The sequence below is a fragment of the Drosophila rhopaloa genome, unplaced genomic scaffold, assembly GCF_018152115.1.
Source record: "Drosophila rhopaloa isolate 14029-0021.01 unplaced genomic scaffold, ASM1815211v1 contig_115, whole genome shotgun sequence".
NCBI classification, from domain to species: Eukaryota; Metazoa; Arthropoda; class Insecta; order Diptera; family Drosophilidae; genus Drosophila; species Drosophila rhopaloa.
In genome coordinates, this window is record NW_025334990.1 from 12,343,970 (window position 1) to 12,361,833 (window position 17,864).

Here is a 17,864-nt window from a genome sequence, read left to right on the forward strand (position 1 = left end):
TTCCACACATTTTAGTGCTATCTTATCTGACTTTACTTTTGCCTTGGCATTCTACGAAATTTGCATACAAACTTTGTACACCACAGATATTTCCTTTTCCACGCTCATACCATAATGATCTAAACGATTTACTGATGAAAAATTGCAATTGAGTTGACTCACAGTCAATATGGCAAATATTTGCGTTTGTTTGTTTAATCAGCAAATCTATAAATAAGTTATTCATTCATTTTTGACAAAAGAAAGTTCTTGAGGCGATAAACTGCAAGACAAAACAGTAGGTCCAATATAATTGGGTTCCACAGATCAAGTTCACTGTAAACCTTGACGCAATAGTTTCCGTTTTGATTGAACTCTATTGATATTACAACCAATTTGTAAGCAAGAACGTAAGGTTATAAGATCGAAATCCCATGAGTCCCACGGTATGTGGCGCTGTTCTTATCAGGAATGAATGATAGCTCCTTGGCGGGTTAGTAAACAAATTTAGATAAGACCCCCACAATATATTGGAAGGAAATTTGTCAGTAATTGCAATTACACGTTGTTTTGTTTATTATAATTCATATTTTCCGTTTGTATTTCTTTAAGGCTTACATATTAAAATATATGCTTAGTGTATGTTCATTATTTATTGTTTCATTTATCAGATTACGATAATTACCAATTATGTTCCGTCTGCTTTTAATGCGTTCCTAAGACTTAACATAGAATTTTTACAGTGTGATATACGTCGCCAAGCGTGCATTGGATGATGTGGGTCGGTTATAAGACTGTCTGTTCTTGTAGCTGCATCTTGTGTACTAATTTCATTGAATAATTTGTAAAGTTTTTCGTTTGCTAGGCTGGGTTTTGGGTTGTCAAACAATTGCAGTCACCTACGCTATCTGGATATCTGTGTTAGCTAGTTTTCGTGCCAGGCACCTACTCCACATTCCTTAGCCCCCGGACTCCTACTGGAATCTCTCCGCTCTGTCAGACCTGTTCTTCAGTTGCTTGGAGTTGCAGCGAACTTCGGTTTTTGTATGTACATTCGAAATGTGCTGCCTGCACCAACGCGATTCTGGGCAGGAGTACCCCGGACCACGATCGCGACCACGCAAACGCCCACGCCACGTCTGAATTGGAACCCCTGGTTACGTATTCAAGTGCAACGCCTGCTAGTGTCTAGAACTATCCGTAGTCGTCTATGTTTCGTGTTAATATGTATACAGTTTATACTTAATCATAAATATTTGTCGTCTAGTTGAATATAAGTTTGTGTATAAGTTGTGTTATTTAAACTCGTGTAATGCGTAAAACCAATTGAACGTAACGCTTTAAAACTTGCAACTCATACAGGTTGTTCTTTTAGATGCGACCAAGGCATCGCAAAAATTAACAGATACTCTATATACGTAAATCTATATATGTCTGTATATATATATATTATATAAGGTGTGTTCATGTCTGTAACGCTAGTTAACTATTATGTGTACAATGCGATTACTTAACCGTTAACCTAAGACTAACTAAAATATTACATTTAAGGGAATCGCTTACGACGCATGCGCCCACTCCGAGGACCTTTCTGGGAGGGATCTGCCTGTGTCTGACCGAGTGTGCTGGTGTTCTGTTATGCACTGATGTTGTCGCTACTTGTGTGTTGCTGTTGCACTTGCCACGTATTTACAATCGCTTTCGGTTACTCCGCGCTCATGTCCTCCTGGTCCTGATGCTGATCCTCCGGCAACACACTGCGGCAGATCTCGTACTTGATCACCTTGCCATGGCCATCGGGCATTATCTGGACCTGCACCTGTTGCTGATCGTTGGCAGCCGCCAGTTGCTGCTGGGCAGAGGCCTCCTGTAAAAATGGGGAAGGGCAAAAGAGGTTAAGCTCAAGCCTGGAAAAGAGTCTTGGCCATGTCAGCTTATCGACTAATCGACTAGATATGCAGAAATAATATAAACTAAACTAAAGATTACGCTCAGGCAAAGAGGCGACAAGCAACGTGTTGCAAGTTTGGGAGGAAAGGGGAAATAAAGAGAAGGAACACACAAAACATTAATTAAGATGATAAAGGAGATATAGGACAGACGCAGGCACAGGCGACTTTTATTAGGTATATTCTCTAGGCATACGACAAACAACAATAAAAACAGCAAAAACAACAAAAGATATACATAATATCATGACATACAGGAACAAATATAGACAATTAGCGATAATTTGGATATTTCATACACACCTAAACGCGCAAACTGAAGCCTTTGAATGGAATTCGATTTGATTCGATACGATTGGATTGTTTTCATTGCAAAGTTATGGGTTTCTTTTGATTTATAGTTTTGGTGAGAGAACACGCATAGACAGACACTCCTTCACATAGGCAGACACACCCGCTCACACACACATCACATCAGGTCCGATCGGTTCGGATCTAAAGACTCCAATACCTTTCGAATCTGAATATGAGTTTATATTCAAATGTGCGCTTGTGTGAATGGATGTCGCTCGAGTTGGTTTTTGTTTGATTAGGTTTTAATGTTCATTTGTGGTTTTATTTATCTTATTTTTCAGATTTTCTGTTTCGTTTAATTCTTAGTAAGAAGTAGTTGGTACAACAAGCTGCAAAGTATTGGAAAAGGTAATGCGATTATGTTTCAGATTCGGTTTCATTGGTTCAGTGGTATATATAGATGGGTTAGATGGGTGGACTTTGCAGATAGAAGGACATTTAAAATAAATGGAACATTTAACTTAGAGTAAGCTAAAACAGATCGCCGCTTCCCGACTGACCGACAAAGCCTTTTGAGGGATGCCAATAAGAATCGTTTATTGTTGAATTGATAACATTGCTTAGGTGCTTAGTATTTTACATGTACGTTAGGGCTGCCTAACTTACTCCCAACTAGAATTAGACTTAACGCTAACTAAGAAGTGTAAATCAAAGCATTTTAAAACGGAACGGAGCGGTTCGGATCGGATCCGGGGTGACGGGATATCAGGTTATCTGGGTTAACTGATTATCTGATTATCGGGCTATCGGAGAGGCTCTGGACTGGGACTGGAGTCTAGCATACCTGTTGCTGCGATATGGCTGGCTTCGTCTCCAAATGCTGGCGCTGGTGCAGCATCAGGTGGTTCTTCTGGAAGAAGGCCTTGCCGCACTCGCACACGTGGGTACGAACTGTGCATCCGCCGTTCGGGTGCCGGCGATTGTGCTGCATGAGTCCGTGCTTGGCGGCGAAACCCTTGCCGCAGCTGGCGCAGAAGTGTGATTTCGGTTTGTTGGCCGGCGCCACGGAAACGACGTGCTGCTGCTGTTGTTGCTGTTGTTGCTGCTGCTGCTGCTGCTGGGCCACGTGCTGCAGATGCTGTTGCTGGCTGTGCACCGGCATAGTAGGCACGGCGGTGACCACCGCTTGGGGATGGGTTGAGTTGGCGGCCTGCACCAGCGTGGTCTGCGACATCACCTGACCGGTGGACGATATGATCTGCACTGGCACAGGGCTCTGGCCCACCAGATTCGGGTTGGCCGTAACCACAGTTCCCGGGTTCAGGCTGGCCGTGCTCAAAAAGTGTCCCGGCAGCGCGGCTGTCAAGGCACACAAATCTGTCATTAGGCTCTTGTCGCCAGTGTGAAGGCGCAAGTGAAGAGCCAAGGCCTCTCGACTATTAAAGGCGCTGCCGCACTCCCTACAAGAATACAATAAAATTAATAGAAATTCCGCTGATTTTTAAATCAGTACTTACCGGCATACAAACTGCGGACGTGCCACGCCATTGGCATCCGTGGTGGAGACAGTCAGCAACGTGGAGTTACCCGGATTGCTCACCACGGTAATGGTCTGCGGATGCGTCTGGTGTCCGGTCTGATGATGATGGGCCTGTTGCAGCTGCTTGAGTTTTAAATTAAAGCCAGTCAATTTCTATTTATGTAATAATAAAGGCTTGAGCAACATACCTGCTGATTGGCTATGATGGTGGCACTGCTCGTGTTGGGATTGACGCCATTGTGCGCCGTCCTTACGTGCTGATGAAGCTCAGCCTTGGTGAGGAATCCCTCGCCGCAGCTGACGCAAGGATGCGCCTGCTCTCCAGTGTGTACCCGTCTTTAGAAACATTTTGAGATTAGAGATCAATACATTAAAGCTAACCAATTCGCAAAGCTCACCTCATGTGGGCAACTAAAGTTCGCTTTTGAAGAAACTCTTTGCCGCACACAGTGCAAGAGTGCGGTATTTTGCCGTGAATACGTCCGTGGTTTACCAATTGAAACTTGCGTGGAAACGACGCGCCGCAGTCAGCGCAAACAAATGGATTCAATGAACCATGGAAGCTGTACAAGAAACGAATATTAAATCATTAAATCATATCGGAAAATCATGAAGTTCCCTTTTTTATTTTAACTTACCGCGAGTGCATAATCAGGTGGTTCTCCTGGGCAAAGCTCTCACCGCATTCCTCACAAACATACGGTCGCTCGCCGGCATGAAACTTGCTATGCGTGACCAGGTGTCGCTTGAGCGGAAAGGCGCGCCCGCACTCCTGGCAGACGAACGGTCGCTCGCGGCTGTGGACCCGCGAGTGGGTCAGCAGATGGTGCTTGAGGGTAAAGCTCTTCTTGCACTCCTGACACTGATAAGGTCTCTCCGTGGAGTGGAGCAGCAGGTGAGTGTTGAGACAGTGCTTGTGCGCGAAGCTCTTGCCGCAGTGGGTGCAAATGTGGGGGCGTTCACCTGTGGGGAAAACGGAATGGTTAGGTCTGCTCGGTGTTTGGGAGTAATCTGCCAGGAACAAGAACAACCACCTGTGTGCACGCGTGCGTGGGTTGTCAAATGGTGCTTGAGCAGAAAGGACTTGCCGCACTCGTCGCAACTGTACGGGCGTTCCTTCTTGATAGTGGCGTCCGTCTAAGAAAAGAAACGAAATTAATTAATATATCATTTAAAAATATTATATTGATAATAATCACAAAAGCATGTATTTGGCTTACTTCGCTGAAATGCATTGATTCCTGTAGTTCGGTCTTTGGGGACAACTCCAATGTGCCTGGCTCCAACTTTAAGTTGGGTGCTTCGCCCTGCGAGTCTTCGTTATCCTCCAGCCCTTGTATTACTTTCTGTACTTGAACTGAAATACCAGGAAGTATGTCACCTAAGAGTGTTGTTGCACCGCCAACGGAACAAAAGCCAAATGGAATTCAAAGGAAGATACAAAAAAATAGAGAAGAAACAAAAGGAAAAAAATCAAAGATACGAACAAACTAAATATGCAAATCAAAATAATGGGGTTTATCGCTTAATTAAACTTAAAACAACGTTAGGCAAACCAAACTAAATGGCAAAAACTATGATTACAAAACGTAAAACGTTATGACTCCACGCAACCGGATAAAAGCAACCGGAACCGAGTATGTGCCAATATGCCGGGTAGTATACGGTCAGATTACTTCAATTGTGTGTGTGAAGGAGTAGGTGGCAGGAGGGTCTGGAGCAGGGGTAACAAACACAGATTTGAGATGCTTACTTGGTGTCCCGCCGGACGCATGGTGATGTGATCCGTCGGCAGCGGTGATCGTGTGCGTCTGATGGTGGCCGGCAGCGATGGCGCGCTTGATCAGGATCTCGTTGCACTCCTCTTGCGTGAGATGCAGTGCTCCGATCGAGCTGAAGTGCGATTTGGCCGCCGCAGAGCCGGCGGTTAGCACCGTCTGTCCGGTCTTAGCATCAACGATACTGCCGTTGGTCAGGGTGTGGTGGTGGGCGAGCCCCGGATCCCCACCAGCAGCGGCTGCAGCTGCTGCGGCCGTAGCCGGATCTACCAGCAGATCTGTTGTTTGTTCCGACGGTTTTGTTTCGTTTGGAGAAGGTTCGATCAGACCGCGCCCGCCGCCCGCCAAGTGATGAGGTGTGTGGTGTTATATGGTAACGTAGTGATGTTGTGTTTGTGCGGTGCAGTTAGCGAAATGATCGGTGGGTCGGTGGTGGATCAGGTGCAATAGCAATACGGGCAAACACACAAGCACAGTGGGAGTTTTGGAAGAGATGGTGGATTTTGGGGTTCGGTTTTCGGGTTGAATTCAAGGGCGAGCGAGATCGAGCGAGAATTAAAAAAAAATTAAATAAATAAACGGGAGTAGAGAGAGAAAAACAATCGATTAACAGAAAACCCAAAATATATAGATAATCACAACACAGTAACAGCAATGCGTGCAACACTGATTCGATGGGCTTTAACTTGCTTTGAATCGATTCACTTACAGTTCTTGTCGAGGCTCAGAACTTGCTGGTTGGGGTCCTGCTTCTTGACCACCGTCGATGCTCCTCCGGCAGTAATAACTCTGCAATGGTATAGAGAATAGGATATAGATCTTATTTGGGATTTGGATTTGCCCAAACGTACCTCTGTGTTCCAGGCGGAAATGAAGGATCGTTTACGACAAACATGCGACGCACGACATTATTTTTGCCTCCAGCTGTAAGGCCTTTGACATCCTTTTGAACGGCCAATGATCCATCCGTCGATAACAGATAGGGCATCTGAAACAAAGGGTTTTAATACTCATTGCTGGATGGGGTAATTCTAAGGTCAGTGTTCCCTAATTAATTGAAGAATAAAAACAAAAATGCTAGCAGAATTTTTAAAAGCGTTGCACTCTTTATAGGACCTCTCACCTACTCAAGGCAAATTTACATTTATTTACCAACACGTGCTATTCATGAATCTACATAGCGATCTACCTTTAACATTTTCTCATATAATACATAAAGCAAGATATTGCTTCTGTTACATTTTTTTTTGTATACTACATTATAAGTTTGTTAAGTTTAAAATTAATATTAAGTACGTTCAGAACCTATTTCGATCGTATCCAACTTTTTTGGGGATTTCGTGTTTTCAAATTTGATCCTATATTTCTGAATGAAATTCTCACCTCGTTAAGCTTTTGTTTGGGGAACTAAAACTTAGGGGGCTAGTACAGTCGCTACTCGCTATACTAAGAGCTGCAAGCTACGCTCCAAGTTAGCAGTCAATGGAGTTGTTGTTTTTGCCGCTGCTCGCTCTGATTGATAAGCAATGAGCAATAATAACCACGCTACACCTGCGCAGCCAGTAGTGCGGCAACAGATGATAAGGAATGAAAGGGGATGGGGTCATGACGAGAGGGGGATGTTTGCGAAAAGCGCGCCTTTTTACTCTTTGGTGTGTGTGTACAATTGGACATCGTGGCATGTGAGTGTGTGTGTGTTGGGCGCCAAAACGGCATGGCAAAAGTAATCAAAACACACGCACGGAAAACGCAACGCACACCAAAGAGCACACGTCATTTCTGGGCGTGTGTGCGTGCGTACACACACACTCAAGCAGTCGCGGCGAAATCGCCACTGACGCACACATATGGATAAAACGGGCGCGCAACTGCGGCGAATTCGCCGCGATTGCCATTGTATAAGTGCCCGCAAAAAAAAAACAAACAGTTTCTCCTATGCATTGCACAACAAAAATTGTTGCTCTCCAAAATAAACTCTCGACAAAAACAAAAGGAAAGGCAATAATTATTAATAGAACTAAAATTGGGTTAGCGATACATAGTCTAGGAAAATATCGATTAGCATCGATTGCCTTTGCCAGCTGCCAGACTGCTGAAAATTTCACGACCTTCTTAATTAATTGGTCGGATTGGATGGGGGGACTATTATTTATTTACTCATTGGCCAGGTGCTCGTGTTTTTATTTTTGGAATTTCTCCGCACACACATGGTAAAATGTGTGTACGCATTCGCTTTACAAATACCAAATTATGAATGTTTACGAATGAAATGGAAACGAAAAAAATCCGTATGGATGTATGGTAAAAGAATTCTAACACACTCGCTCCAATCCCGTATATTCGCCTGACAACGCAGTTACATAAAGTGTGGCGCATGCATATATACATCGTACATGAATGTATGTAAGTTTGTATGCCGCAGTAGTCGCTCGTTTTCCACGTATACCGTACGTGAATGCCTGTCGGCCCGTATACATACACAGTTCGTTGCCGAAAGCAGCGAGTGTTGGTGAGGCAATTGAGCGAGTGTAACGCAGTGCGTGTCTGCGTTTGTGTGTATGCGTTGGTGGTCACAACACAATTCGGTGTGGGAAAGCAACAGCAACGCACACACACATGTAGATGCACCTGAAAGGGGGCGGGAAGGGGAATATCCTGGCAGCTTTCGAAGGTTTATCAAATATATACACGTAGTTTAAGACTTACCGACTCCCCGCTGACCGTGTAGTTGATGTTGGGCGATATCTCCAGTACCGATTCGGTGGCGCGGCTGCCGTTGTCCGCAAAACCCCAGGTATAGCCGAAGGGCGGCGGATTCTGGGCGGCGCACATTATTTAGCACAATGTGGGGGGCGGGGCACAGGCAGAAAGAGAGAGAGAGGGGAGCGGGAATTTCGGGGGGGACGGAAGAGAAAAAAGCGCAAAATTTCCAAACGCAAATGTAATTGCACTTCTCGCTTGCTTGTGGTATATGTAGGTATGTATGTATGTATTCTAAAGCACGTACAAAATACTAGCCTCCTCTAGTAGTAGTAAGTGGAAATTGGTAATGGTATTTTTGCGGCTGTGTTTGAAGCCAAAATATACACAACAAATTTAAGTCGTTTGGGTTTTTAAGCACTTTTCAAATTTTTTTGTTGGGGCTATCGGAACTGCGACGAAAACCACGACGAAAATCACCGCATTCGTTCGCCGCAACGAGACGGGGGCGAACTACTATATAGACCGAAAAGAAAGTCAAGTTGCTCTGGCTGCGGGCGCCATTTTTTTCCGTCCCTCGGTGTCTAAAAAAATTTACTTGGCGTTGTTGGGGCACTACTTCATTGATAACACACTCGTTTTGGCGACGTGGGCGTGGGTGTGCGTATGCGTCGATGTGTGTGCACGCGCCCCGTGTGACTATGTGCAGTTTTTGCAATTAAATTTATAAACAAAACACTCTTTTTCCTCCAATATAATTCACAGACACAGATACCACTGAACAAATTCCTTAGTGTTCGTGCTTCTCGTTCTCTGACGCCATCTTGTGTGTGCGCGGGCCAGGGTTGTCAAAAGGCGCGAACTATCGTTGCTCGAAAGTCTGGCAACGCCAACGCCAGCGTGACCCTTTCTTTGATATCTTTTAAAGTTCCCTGAACGGTCACCCTTTGCATAACAATATTCACATTTTTTGTTTCATACATTTTGTATAAATTTATCAAATAAAAGGATGTCTCTGTCGCCAGCCAGTGGCATTGGTCGCTTCTATGCCAAGTCGGCGAAAATTATACGATTCGTGCGCCTGGGCTGCACAAACCGCCCTTTTTACCACATTGTAGTCATGGAGGTGTGTATTTTCGACCCATTAGAGTGGTTACAACTCCTTATAAACTGGGATATTTGTGTTTTTAGAGGCGCAAGAATCAGCACCAGCCTGTCATAGAGCAGGTGGGCTCCTTTGATCCCCTGCCTAACGATTTCAATGAGCGTTTGGTTGCCCTAAACACCGAGAGAATTCGCTTTTGGTTGGGAAAAGGTGCTCACTTGTCTACGCCGGCTGCAGAGCTCCTGGGAATCGCCGGACTACTGCCCATCCACCCACGCACCTACATGTCCGCCTGGCGGAACCGGAGAGCAGCCGCCGAAGCGGAGGCCACAGCTGAAAAGGCGGAATCAACCGCTTAAAGATCGCAGTTCTTCAATAAAAACCTCGTTTTCGTTTTACAATTAACAAGCGGAGATTTCTTGTTTAGCGACCACTGGTGCTCTTCATATCAACAACAAAATGAATACATATTTAAAATTTATTGCAAAACGTAACCGATACGAGGTGAGGTGGTGATTAGGCCCTAAACCAAATGCATGGGCAAGCGAGCAGCAGGCGCAGTATCCACGCAGCCACATCTTAGTCGTGCTTCAGCACTCCAGCGGCCTTCTTCATGCCATCGTCGATGATCCTGTCGACGGCTGTTGGGGGGAAAAAAAAGATCCTCAAATAGCTAAACTTAACAGTCGAGAGCACAATTCACTCACATTCGTGGTGCTTCAGGAAGTAAGGTCGCACCAGCTTGTGGTAGATGATTGTGGATCCGTTCTGTTCCGTGGGCAGCATGCACCAAATGAGGAAAGCACACTGCATTGGGAGGATAACATTAAAAATCATATCAATATCAAAACAAAAGCCCTTAAGACCCACCTTCAGCAGCCAGTAGAATGGGATCACCGAGGTCAGCAGGCCTGAGAAGAATTCAATCACGGTGAAGATGCCAAAGGTGACCCAATAGATCAGCCACTTTGTGTCGTCCTGCTTTGTGCTAGACTCGATGGCATGGATGGAGATATATGCTGGATACAGCACCCCAATGATGTTGCACAGCAGCTGGGCGCCCCAGCCAAAGATCAGGTAGAGGGCGCAGAGACCAGAAGCACCTGAGAAAAGAAAATAATACCTTATTAATCAAATCTTATAAGAGTCTTTTGGAGCTCTACCAAAGCGAAGAAGGGCGTTCTCTGCAAACAACTCCACTATTTTGCTCTCCAATCCCTCAACCGCCATGTTTGCCGTCTATTTGGTCAATTGCTGTTGCCCTAGTGGCGTAGTTTCCCTTTGGCTATAACCAGGTCCAAAGCAGGAGCGGTTCTATAAGGCGCAGGGTGGTCAAAGGGATTTCAAACTTACACACTCTTCTCACCAGACAAACTATTTGGAGGGCATTTAGCCAGATACCCGTACACCTTTTAAGGGAGCCCCTGCGGGGATCCCTGGGATTCCTAAACCGTCCCATGCAGTTGGCTAATTATAAACCCTTAGCTGTTGTCAGTGGATGTCTCGATCTGCTTCTGATCCCGGCCAGTTGCATTTTGCCCGCCCAGATGAACGGACTACGGCCTGTTGTTTTGCCATAAATGTATGATGTCATTCATGCTAGACGGCTGCTAATTATATTTATACCCCTGAAGGGGGTAATACAATTCTGACTTCAAGTTGGCTGAGAGAATGAGACAGACCCTATAAAATATTTACAATCTTGATCAGAATCGAAGGTCACAGGCAAGTCGATATGTTTACAATGAACCCTAGTTATCAAACTGTAAAGCTAACTGGTCTTATTGCAACTAATTAGCTTCAGACCATAGCTGTCATTGGCTAAGAATATCGATTTTATAATGTATAAGTATAAATTCATGCAAATTATGATGCTGTAATTTTAAAGAACCGTAATCAAAAGAACCGTAGCCGCCAACTAAACTTGAAAGTATGTAAATACTATCGAGATATGGTTGTTTTATCAAAATCAAGTGCTTTGACTTGTCAATATTTGCCCAAACAGCAAGGGTATGTAAACTTCGACTCGTAAAAGCTATTGCCTTTTTGACACTATGACCGCATTTCAGGAGCCCACTCACCTGTGCCCAGGTAAACCAGGGGAACTCTGACATTGCGCCGCGTCTCCCGTCGCTGTCTTATTTGCATAATATACTCCCAGAGCCACATCGGACTCCGGAGAACTGCGGCCGAACAATAATCTCAATGGATCTACGCACACAGGTATGTGGACTTTCTCCACGTGTGCCAAACGCCACGTCTCAACTTCGGACCTTTTGACCCCGTCGAGCTGGACTTTCGCGGATCGAATTGGGCAGAAGAAATATCAAAATGGAATGCGCGAAATGGATTGCTCACCGCGTACTGAGAAAATGTGTAACGTAAACAAAGAAAAGCACAAAACACGAAACTTTTGTGGATAACATACGCACACAGCGGCAGCTGTCTACGTAGCTGATTACACGCACACATCACATGCTCACAGCTGAAGTAATGGGTGTATTAGTGAGCGCTTGGTGATAAAACAAAAACTATTTAATTGCGCTTAAACATTTAAGTCAATGATTAATTCCCTAATTGGTCACCAGGCGGTGATTAAGCCCCTTCTATGCTCCACCATATATATTCGCTATATATAACAGGTTGCTATTTATAAGTGTACCAAAAATTCCACTGCATCTCGAAGAATTTCACTGGTTACGCAGTCAATTACCAGGGTGGTCAAATGGGCCTTATAGGGAAGGTAGTTTCCTGAAGGACATGCGATGACGTCGCCAGGACAACACACTCACCTAAGAAAATCGTGACCCTGTCCACGCCGGTCTTCTCCTCTACGGAATCAAAGGCCTTCGTCCAGGGTTTGGAGGCATCGCGTAGTGCTCGGCTCACGTTTTGCTTGTAGCCGTTGAAGAACTGCTGCACCTGAGTTACCTGTGCTGCCATTTTTGCACCAAAATATATTAGTTGACAATCAAAAATATGCGACGCCGCCGACTTTCCCAGCAGTTATTTGGATGCTAGTGTGGCCGTTGCAAGTGCTGACCAGTATACCAAACTGGGCGAGCTGGTCATACTAAAATGGCAGCCCTAACAATGTTTCGTTATTATAAATTGCATTATTTTTTTAATTTCTTTGGTGCCAAATTTGAACATAATAAAGAAAAGTATTTAAGAAAAAGATGGAAAGCGTCCAATAACAACAACGTTTCTAGACTTTTTCAAAATTGAATACTTTTATTTTATTTAAAACTCAGTTTTTTCCAAAGTTTTTTCTGCTGGAGAGTACTTTAAATGATGTTTTTCTTAATTGAAAGAAACTTGGTTTAATTTATTTATATATTCTGCCTCTTTATTATAATAATACATAAAAATACAAACACCAAAAATGGACTGCCAAATTTTCGAGGTTCTTCACATGGTAACCTGGACAAACCAAGTCCTTTAATTTTTATTTTGCGGGAAAACATAAAGGTCGCGAATGTAAAGCAACTTATCAAAAAACACAAATATTAAGGTCGTATGCGGGGCACTTCGCAGGTAGATGGGCCAAAAGCCCTTGTACATCCCGTGCAGTCCCTCCGTTCGAAGGATCTTGGTGAAACAGTCCACCAATCCCCGGTAAATGAGCCCGCGTCCCTTTTCGTCCACCGGTTGGTTGTACATCCGGGTGGTGACCACGTCGAAGGGAGAGTTCGCCACCGATACAAGGGATCCCGAGGCCAAGCCGGAACAGAAGGAGAGCAACACCGGATGGGTGACCCATCCATTATCCTTTAGCATGGCCTTTGCCTTGGGAAAACTGCCGATCTGGACGCTGGAGGCGACTAGGGCCCGGTTTATGCTAGGAACCACTCCGCGCCAGAATCCCGGAATGCCGTTCGTCCGGTAGATGTGCAGAAATGCTTCAATCATCGAGGTGTGCTTGTGCTGGAAGCCCACGGCAATTGACTGGACAGCCTGGGCGTGTTGTTGTGCCTTTATCTGAAATATGAATAAATTAGATTGGGAGATCAATTGGATTTTACACTAATTACCATGTAAAAAGGACTAGCGAGGAAGGTCCCTGTACAGCCGCCCAGAGCTCCAAAGAACATGCCCCGGTAAAAGGAAATACAGCCATCCTTGTTCTGCAAATATCCCAGTTCCAATGCGTTCGAATAAACGCTCAATCTGCAAGGTAAAGATTATTTAACATTATCTTGTTACTTGGTTAAAGCCTTTCCAGGCCATATTTTAAAACGATATTTTGATATTAAATATATTTTATAGCCCGCCCAGAAAATATGTTATATAAAAGCATTAAAATTCATCAGGAATTAATAAATCATGTTACTCAAAGTAAATTTCTAGATAAGGAAGCCTTGAATTATTAGGATTTTACTTTACATATCATTAGAACACTCCCGGAAACCTGTTTATCCCTCCAGAAATATTGCCACTGTATTCTAGGGTTTAAATCAAGCTCCTCTCTATGTTATTATTAAATAAAAGACATCTCAAAATACTTGCCTGACCGAGTTGAGTAAAAACTGGTAACACAACGCCGGAGCAAGACCCTTCTCCAATGCAATAAGACCGTCGTTTCGAACTATCTGCACCATTGCCTGTGGAAGATTCCTGTAGGGTTTCACGTAGGTACCCCTGGCCGCCAACTCTCCCTGCAGTTGCATTCGGGTCTTAACCACATCGATGGGATTGGTGAACATCACCGCCCCCATTGCAGCCACGCCGCCCAGCACAAAATCAGACTTCGTCATGTTTTCACCTTAGTTTTGGATTTTCATAAGCTTGAACTGGGGCTTAGATGGGGTAAATTAAATAAATTATTGGGACTACCAAATTCTACGTTTTTAATTTTTTTTAAATTTGTGATATGTATAAGAGTTTATGATTATGATCGAACTTTTTATGGTTGGATTGATATACAAATTTCGATGGAAGTTTTATAAATTAAACATAAATTTATTTTCAAAACAAATTCGAAAATTTAAGATAAAAATATTAAAAAACGTTGCTATCGATAGTATCGATAGATCAACAACTTATATCATTTAATTTTAAAATTTGTTATTTAATTTAAAAAATTAATAACAAATATCTTATAAAAGTTCCTAAAACTTTTCTATATGGACGGGGTTCTAAGGAGAACCCAGCGTAAATATAAATGTTAAGCTAATTTTAAGATCCTAAATCAAACGATATTAAAATCTTACCCTCCGCTGAACAAATAAATAGGTATTAATAGAATATGGGTTACTATCTGTTCCAAGCTTTTTTTTTATCAATGTTTTATTTTGTTTTAATTTTTGTTTTGCGGGAAAACATAAAGGTCGCGAATGTAAAGCAACTTATCAAAAAACACAAATATTAAGGTCGTATGCGGGGCAGTTCGCAGGTAGATGGGCCAAAAGCCCTTGTACATTCCGTGAAGTCCCTCCGTTCGAAGAATCTTGGTGAAACAGTCCACCAATCCCCGGTAAGTGAGGCCGCGTCCCTTTTCGTCCAGCGGTTGGTTGTACATCCGGGTGGTGACCACGTCGAAGGGAGAGTTCGCCACCGAGACGAGGGTTCCCGAGGCCAAGCCGCCACAGAAGGAGAGGAGCACCGGATGGGTGACCCATCCATTATCCTTTAGCAGGGCCTTTGCCTTGGGAAAAGTGCCGATCTGGGCGCTGGAGGCGACTAGCGTCCGGTTCATGCTGGGGATGACTCCGCGCCAGAACCCCGAAATGCCGTTGGTCCGGTAGATGTGCAGAAAAGCGTCAATCATCGAGGTGTGCTTGTGCTGGAAGCCCACGGCAATTGACTGGACAGCCTGGGCATGTTGTTGTGCCTTTATCTGAAATAAGAATATATTAGATTGGAAGAAAAAGAGGATTTTACACTAATTACCATGTAAAAAGGACTAGCGAATAAGGTCCCTGTACAGCCGCCCAGAGCTCCAAAGAACATGCCCCGGTAAAAGGATATTGAGCCATCCTTGTTCTGTAAATATCCCCACTCCAATGCGTTTGAATAAACGCTCAATCTGCAACGGGAAAATAGAAAGGAAAATAGTTCTCCATTAAACAATTCAAGTTTATTGATAAGGGGGTAGAAAAGTAAATATACTCAGCAAGTTATTTGACAATAACCCGCACAGAAAAATTGTTTATGTGTTATGAAGAGTTAATAAAAAGCCACTTACAACATAAAAAATGCTGAAACATGTTACCCAAAGTAAATTTCAAGATAAGGAATTATTTAATTATTAGGCATATACTTTACATTAGAACCTTCCCGGAAACCGGTTTAGCCCTCTAGAAATATTGTTAGGGTCCGCCACTGCCTTCTAGGGCTGGAAACAAGTTCCTCTCTATGTTATTATTAAATAATAATAAGATGTCAAAATACTTGCCTGACCGAGTTAAGTAAGAACTGGTAACACAACGCCGGAGCAAGACCCTTCTCCAATGCATAAAGACCGTCGTTTCGAACTATCTGCACCATGGCCTGTGGAAGATTCCTGTAGGGCTTTACGTAAGTTCCCCGGGCCGCCAACTCTCCTTGCAGCTGCATCCGGGTCTTAACCACATCGATGGGATTGGTGAACATCACCGCCCCCATTGCAGCCACGCCGCCCAGCACAAAATCAGACTTCGTCATGTTTTCACCTTAGTTTTGGATTTAGCTAATGTTTCGTTATCATTTTGTTTACTCTCACCTCGTCAGAAGACAACAGAGTTGTAAAACCATTAACAATAATATCGAATAATTACATAAGAACTGCAGCTTAAGTGGGGTAAATTAAATGAATTACTGGACTATCCATTTCTACGTTTAAACATTTTTTTGAAATTTTTGTAAATTGGATAAAAAAAGTTTAAATTTATGGTTCAACTTTTAATGGTTGGCTTGATATACAAATTTCGATGGAAGTTCAATAAATAAACTTCAATTTATTAAAAAAAAACAATTCAAAAATGGTAAATTAAAATATTATAACACTTTTACCCTTCTATCGATAGTATCGATAGATCCACTTACTAAAAAATAATTAAATTTAATTTTTATTAAAACAAAATAAAAAGGGGTATAATGAAAAACAAATTAGTTTCATAAATAGTTCAGTACATTTAACTTAATAATATTTTATAAAAGTTCTTCCTCATTTTATAGCTGGAGAGGCCTCCAAGGCGAACACAAAGTAAATAAATGTTTAACTAATTATACTATCCTAATCTAACGATATTAAAATCTTAACCTTCAGTAAACATTTAAATAGGTAGCTATACATAAATAGAATATGCTTTACTATGTGCCAAAGAACATGGAAGCTTTTTTAATAAATGTTTTATTTTGTTTTATTCGAAAGACAGCGCATATGATTTTAAAATTACGTTTTCCTCCTATAAGGTTTGATTTGTCACTAGTGCAGATCGTACCTTTCGCGCAGGGCGATCAATTCATCGAAAAACAAAAGCACCAAGGTGGAGTAAGGAGCACTTCTAAGGTAAATCGGCCAGAAGCCCTTGTACAACCCATACAACCCCTCCGATCGCAGGATCTTAAGCACACAGTCCAGCCAGCCCTTGTAGTAAAGCCCACGTCCTTGGGCATCCACTCCCTGATTATATAGCCTAGTTGTGATCACATCCAGTGGAGTGATTGCCACTGACACAAACGATCCAGCTGCTAGGCCGGAGCAGAAGGACAGAGCAGTTGGATGAGTTACCACGCCTTTTTCTTTTAAAAGAGACTTGGCTTGGCCAAAAGTGGCGATTTGAACGGCGGAGGCCACCGTAGCACGGCTCACATTGGCCATGGATCCCCGCCAGAGTCCAAAGACGCCGTTCTTCCGGTATATCTGCCTTATCGCATCGCTCATCGAGGCGTGCTGATGCTGATAACCAACGGCGATCTGCTTTGCGGCCTGCGCCTGAAGTTGCGTCTTGATCTGGAACGGAAAGGTGCCTATCAGCGATCAGCGGTCTTATCTTATCTGGGCTAGACATTGTCAAATGTCCGCCAAGGCAGACACCTCAAATGTTTGATTTACATAATCGCTTACCAGGAAGAAGGGACTGGCACAGTAGGAACCCACAACGCCACCTAAGGCGCCCCAAAACATACCCTTCGCAAAGGAGATTTCGCCTCTGTTGTTGTGCACCCAACCCTTCTCCACCGCATGGGTGTAAATACTTAATCTGTGGATAATGAGGCATATTATTTAAGGAATTCCTTAGTTGTATAATAGCTAACACTTACCGAAAGGAGTTTATGACAAACTGGAAGCATAAAGCCGGAGCCAATCCCTTTTGCAGGCCCAGAATTCCATCATTTTTGGCCACTGTGACAAAGGCTTGAAAGACACTCTTGTAGGGCTGAGCATGGGATCCTCGGGCGGCCAGCTCTCCCTGCAGTTGGATGCGAGTTTTGATAACCTCCACGGGATTGGTAAAGACACCGGCTCCCATGGCAGCCACGCCGCCCAGCACAAAATCCGACGTAGCCATCAATAGGACAACCGTTCTGTATCA

General features: G+C 43.6%; 6 protein-coding genes across 24 annotated transcripts; 1 reads left to right on the top strand and 5 right to left on the bottom strand.

Moving 5' to 3' along the window:
- Positions 1–520: 520 nt before the first annotated feature.
- On the bottom strand, positions 521–9,062 carry LOC108040622 (zinc finger protein 665). 15 transcript variants are annotated; one of them, XR_001769082.2, is made up of 13 exons: positions 8,247–9,061; positions 6,392–6,528; positions 6,250–6,329; positions 5,516–5,818; positions 4,983–5,119; positions 4,797–4,899; positions 4,401–4,725; positions 4,161–4,325; positions 3,951–4,098; positions 3,740–3,882; positions 3,067–3,682; positions 2,232–2,611; positions 1,730–1,846 (listed from the first exon to the last, which is right to left on the bottom strand). XR_001769082.2 is itself a non-coding variant. In XM_017118159.2 (12 exons), exons 1-12 carry the CDS (start codon positions 8,370–8,372, stop codon positions 1,685–1,687), a joined length of 2,508 nt encoding a protein of 835 aa, XP_016973648.1. In that variant the 5' UTR covers positions 8,373–9,062; the 3' UTR covers positions 521–1,684. The 15 variants fall into 15 exon arrangements, 13 of the variants coding, with proteins under 13 accessions (XP_016973648.1, XP_044316575.1, XP_016973654.1 ...); XR_001769080.2 differs by having other exon boundaries at positions 3,740–3,885; positions 4,794–4,899; positions 4,983–5,179; XM_017118159.2 differs by lacking the exon at positions 2,232–2,611 and having other exon boundaries at positions 521–1,846; positions 4,794–4,899; positions 4,983–5,179; positions 8,247–9,062.
- An 85-nt stretch (positions 9,063–9,147) lies between these two features.
- On the top strand, positions 9,148–9,750 carry LOC108040625 (probable 28S ribosomal protein S16, mitochondrial). Its single transcript, XM_017118177.2, has 2 exons — positions 9,148–9,366; positions 9,432–9,750. The coding sequence occupies exons 1-2, from the start codon at positions 9,250–9,252 to the stop codon at positions 9,702–9,704; spliced, it is 390 nt and encodes a 129-aa protein (XP_016973666.1). The 5' UTR covers positions 9,148–9,249; the 3' UTR covers positions 9,705–9,750.
- Positions 9,751–9,809: 59 nt separating this feature from the next.
- Positions 9,810–12,382, bottom strand: LOC108040624 (receptor expression-enhancing protein 5). Of its 3 annotated transcripts, none has more exons than XM_017118173.2 (4): positions 12,138–12,382; positions 10,216–10,448; positions 10,053–10,152; positions 9,810–9,986 (listed from the first exon to the last, which is right to left on the bottom strand). In XM_017118173.2, the coding sequence occupies exons 1-4, from the start codon at positions 12,286–12,288 to the stop codon at positions 9,925–9,927; spliced, it is 546 nt and encodes a 181-aa protein (XP_016973662.1). In that variant the 5' UTR covers positions 12,289–12,382; the 3' UTR covers positions 9,810–9,924. The 3 variants fall into 3 exon arrangements, with proteins under 3 accessions (XP_016973662.1, XP_016973664.1, XP_016973665.1); XM_017118175.2 differs by lacking the exon at positions 12,138–12,382 and adding an exon at positions 11,427–11,746; XM_017118176.1 differs by lacking the exon at positions 12,138–12,382 and adding an exon at positions 10,509–10,590.
- Positions 12,383–12,786: 404 nt separating this feature from the next.
- LOC108040669 (solute carrier family 25 member 35) lies at positions 12,787–16,054 on the bottom strand. Its single transcript, XM_017118239.2, has 4 exons — positions 15,999–16,054; positions 13,855–14,110; positions 13,380–13,515; positions 12,787–13,326 (listed from the first exon to the last, which is right to left on the bottom strand). The coding sequence occupies exons 2-4, from the start codon at positions 14,100–14,102 to the stop codon at positions 12,787–12,789; spliced, it is 924 nt and encodes a 307-aa protein (XP_016973728.1). The 5' UTR covers positions 14,103–14,110; positions 15,999–16,054.
- On the bottom strand, positions 14,614–16,131 carry LOC108040668 (solute carrier family 25 member 35-like). Of its 3 annotated transcripts, XM_017118236.1 has the most exons (4): positions 16,049–16,131; positions 15,743–15,998; positions 15,238–15,373; positions 14,614–15,184 (listed from the first exon to the last, which is right to left on the bottom strand). In XM_017118236.1, exons 2-4 carry the CDS (start codon positions 15,988–15,990, stop codon positions 14,645–14,647), a joined length of 924 nt encoding a protein of 307 aa, XP_016973725.1. In that variant the 5' UTR covers positions 15,991–15,998; positions 16,049–16,131; the 3' UTR covers positions 14,614–14,644. The 3 variants fall into 3 exon arrangements, with proteins under 3 accessions (XP_016973725.1, XP_016973724.1, XP_016973727.1); XM_017118235.2 differs by lacking the exon at positions 16,049–16,131 and having other exon boundaries at positions 15,743–16,001; XM_017118238.1 differs by lacking the exons at positions 15,743–15,998; positions 16,049–16,131 and adding an exon at positions 15,613–15,683.
- Positions 16,132–16,745: 614 nt separating this feature from the next.
- On the bottom strand, positions 16,746–17,846 carry LOC108040660 (solute carrier family 25 member 35). Its single transcript, XM_017118227.2, has 3 exons — positions 17,593–17,846; positions 17,396–17,531; positions 16,746–17,281 (listed from the first exon to the last, which is right to left on the bottom strand). The coding sequence occupies exons 1-3, from the start codon at positions 17,838–17,840 to the stop codon at positions 16,754–16,756; spliced, it is 912 nt and encodes a 303-aa protein (XP_016973716.1). The 5' UTR covers positions 17,841–17,846; the 3' UTR covers positions 16,746–16,753.
- Between the last annotated feature and the right edge of the window lie 18 nt (positions 17,847–17,864).

Excerpts from the sequence above, each read along its gene's own strand:
- LOC108040622 (XM_017118157.2), bottom strand. The coding sequence starts at position 8,372 with ATGTGCGCCGCCCAGAATCCGCCGCCCTTCGGCTATACCTGGGGTTTT. Across the intron at positions 6,330-6,391 it reads TTTCCGCCTGGAACACAGAG|AGTTATTACTGCCGGAGGAG; the intron begins GTACGTTTGGGC and ends ATACCATTGCAG. Across the intron at positions 5,180-5,515 it reads TGCGTCCGGCGGGACACCAA|GCTTTTGTTCCGTTGGCGGT; the intron begins GTAAGCATCTCA and ends GAATTCCATTTG.
- LOC108040625 (XM_017118177.2), top strand. The coding sequence starts at position 9,250 with ATGTCTCTGTCGCCAGCCAGTGGCATTGGTCGCTTCTATGCCAAGTCG. Across the intron at positions 9,367-9,431 it reads ACCACATTGTAGTCATGGAG|AGGCGCAAGAATCAGCACCA; the intron begins GTGTGTATTTTC and ends TTGTGTTTTTAG.
- LOC108040624 (XM_017118173.2), bottom strand. The coding sequence starts at position 12,288 with ATGGCAGCACAGGTAACTCAGGTGCAGCAGTTCTTCAACGGCTACAAG. Across the intron at positions 10,449-12,137 it reads CAGGGTCACGATTTTCTTAG|GTGCTTCTGGTCTCTGCGCC; the intron begins GTGAGTGTGTTG and ends TTCTTTTCTCAG. Across the intron at positions 10,153-10,215 it reads CATTCTACTGGCTGCTGAAG|TGTGCTTTCCTCATTTGGTG; the intron begins GTGGGTCTTAAG and ends CTCCCAATGCAG.
- LOC108040669 (XM_017118239.2), bottom strand. The coding sequence starts at position 14,102 with ATGACGAAGTCTGATTTTGTGCTGGGCGGCGTGGCTGCAATGGGGGCG. Across the intron at positions 13,516-13,854 it reads TTTTTACTCAACTCGGTCAG|ATTGAGCGTTTATTCGAACG; the intron begins GCAAGTATTTTG and ends TTTACCTTGCAG. Across the intron at positions 13,327-13,379 it reads TCGCTAGTCCTTTTTACATG|ATAAAGGCACAACAACACGC; the intron begins GTAATTAGTGTA and ends TTCATATTTCAG.
- LOC108040668 (XM_017118236.1), bottom strand. The coding sequence starts at position 15,990 with ATGACGAAGTCTGATTTTGTGCTGGGCGGCGTGGCTGCAATGGGGGCG. Across the intron at positions 15,374-15,742 it reads TTCTTACTTAACTCGGTCAG|ATTGAGCGTTTATTCAAACG; the intron begins GCAAGTATTTTG and ends TTCCCGTTGCAG. Across the intron at positions 15,185-15,237 it reads TCGCTAGTCCTTTTTACATG|ATAAAGGCACAACAACATGC; the intron begins GTAATTAGTGTA and ends TTCTTATTTCAG.
- LOC108040660 (XM_017118227.2), bottom strand. The coding sequence starts at position 17,840 with ATGGCTACGTCGGATTTTGTGCTGGGCGGCGTGGCTGCCATGGGAGCC. Across the intron at positions 17,532-17,592 it reads TTTGTCATAAACTCCTTTCG|ATTAAGTATTTACACCCATG; the intron begins GTAAGTGTTAGC and ends CATTATCCACAG. Across the intron at positions 17,282-17,395 it reads GTGCCAGTCCCTTCTTCCTG|ATCAAGACGCAACTTCAGGC; the intron begins GTAAGCGATTAT and ends TTTCCGTTCCAG.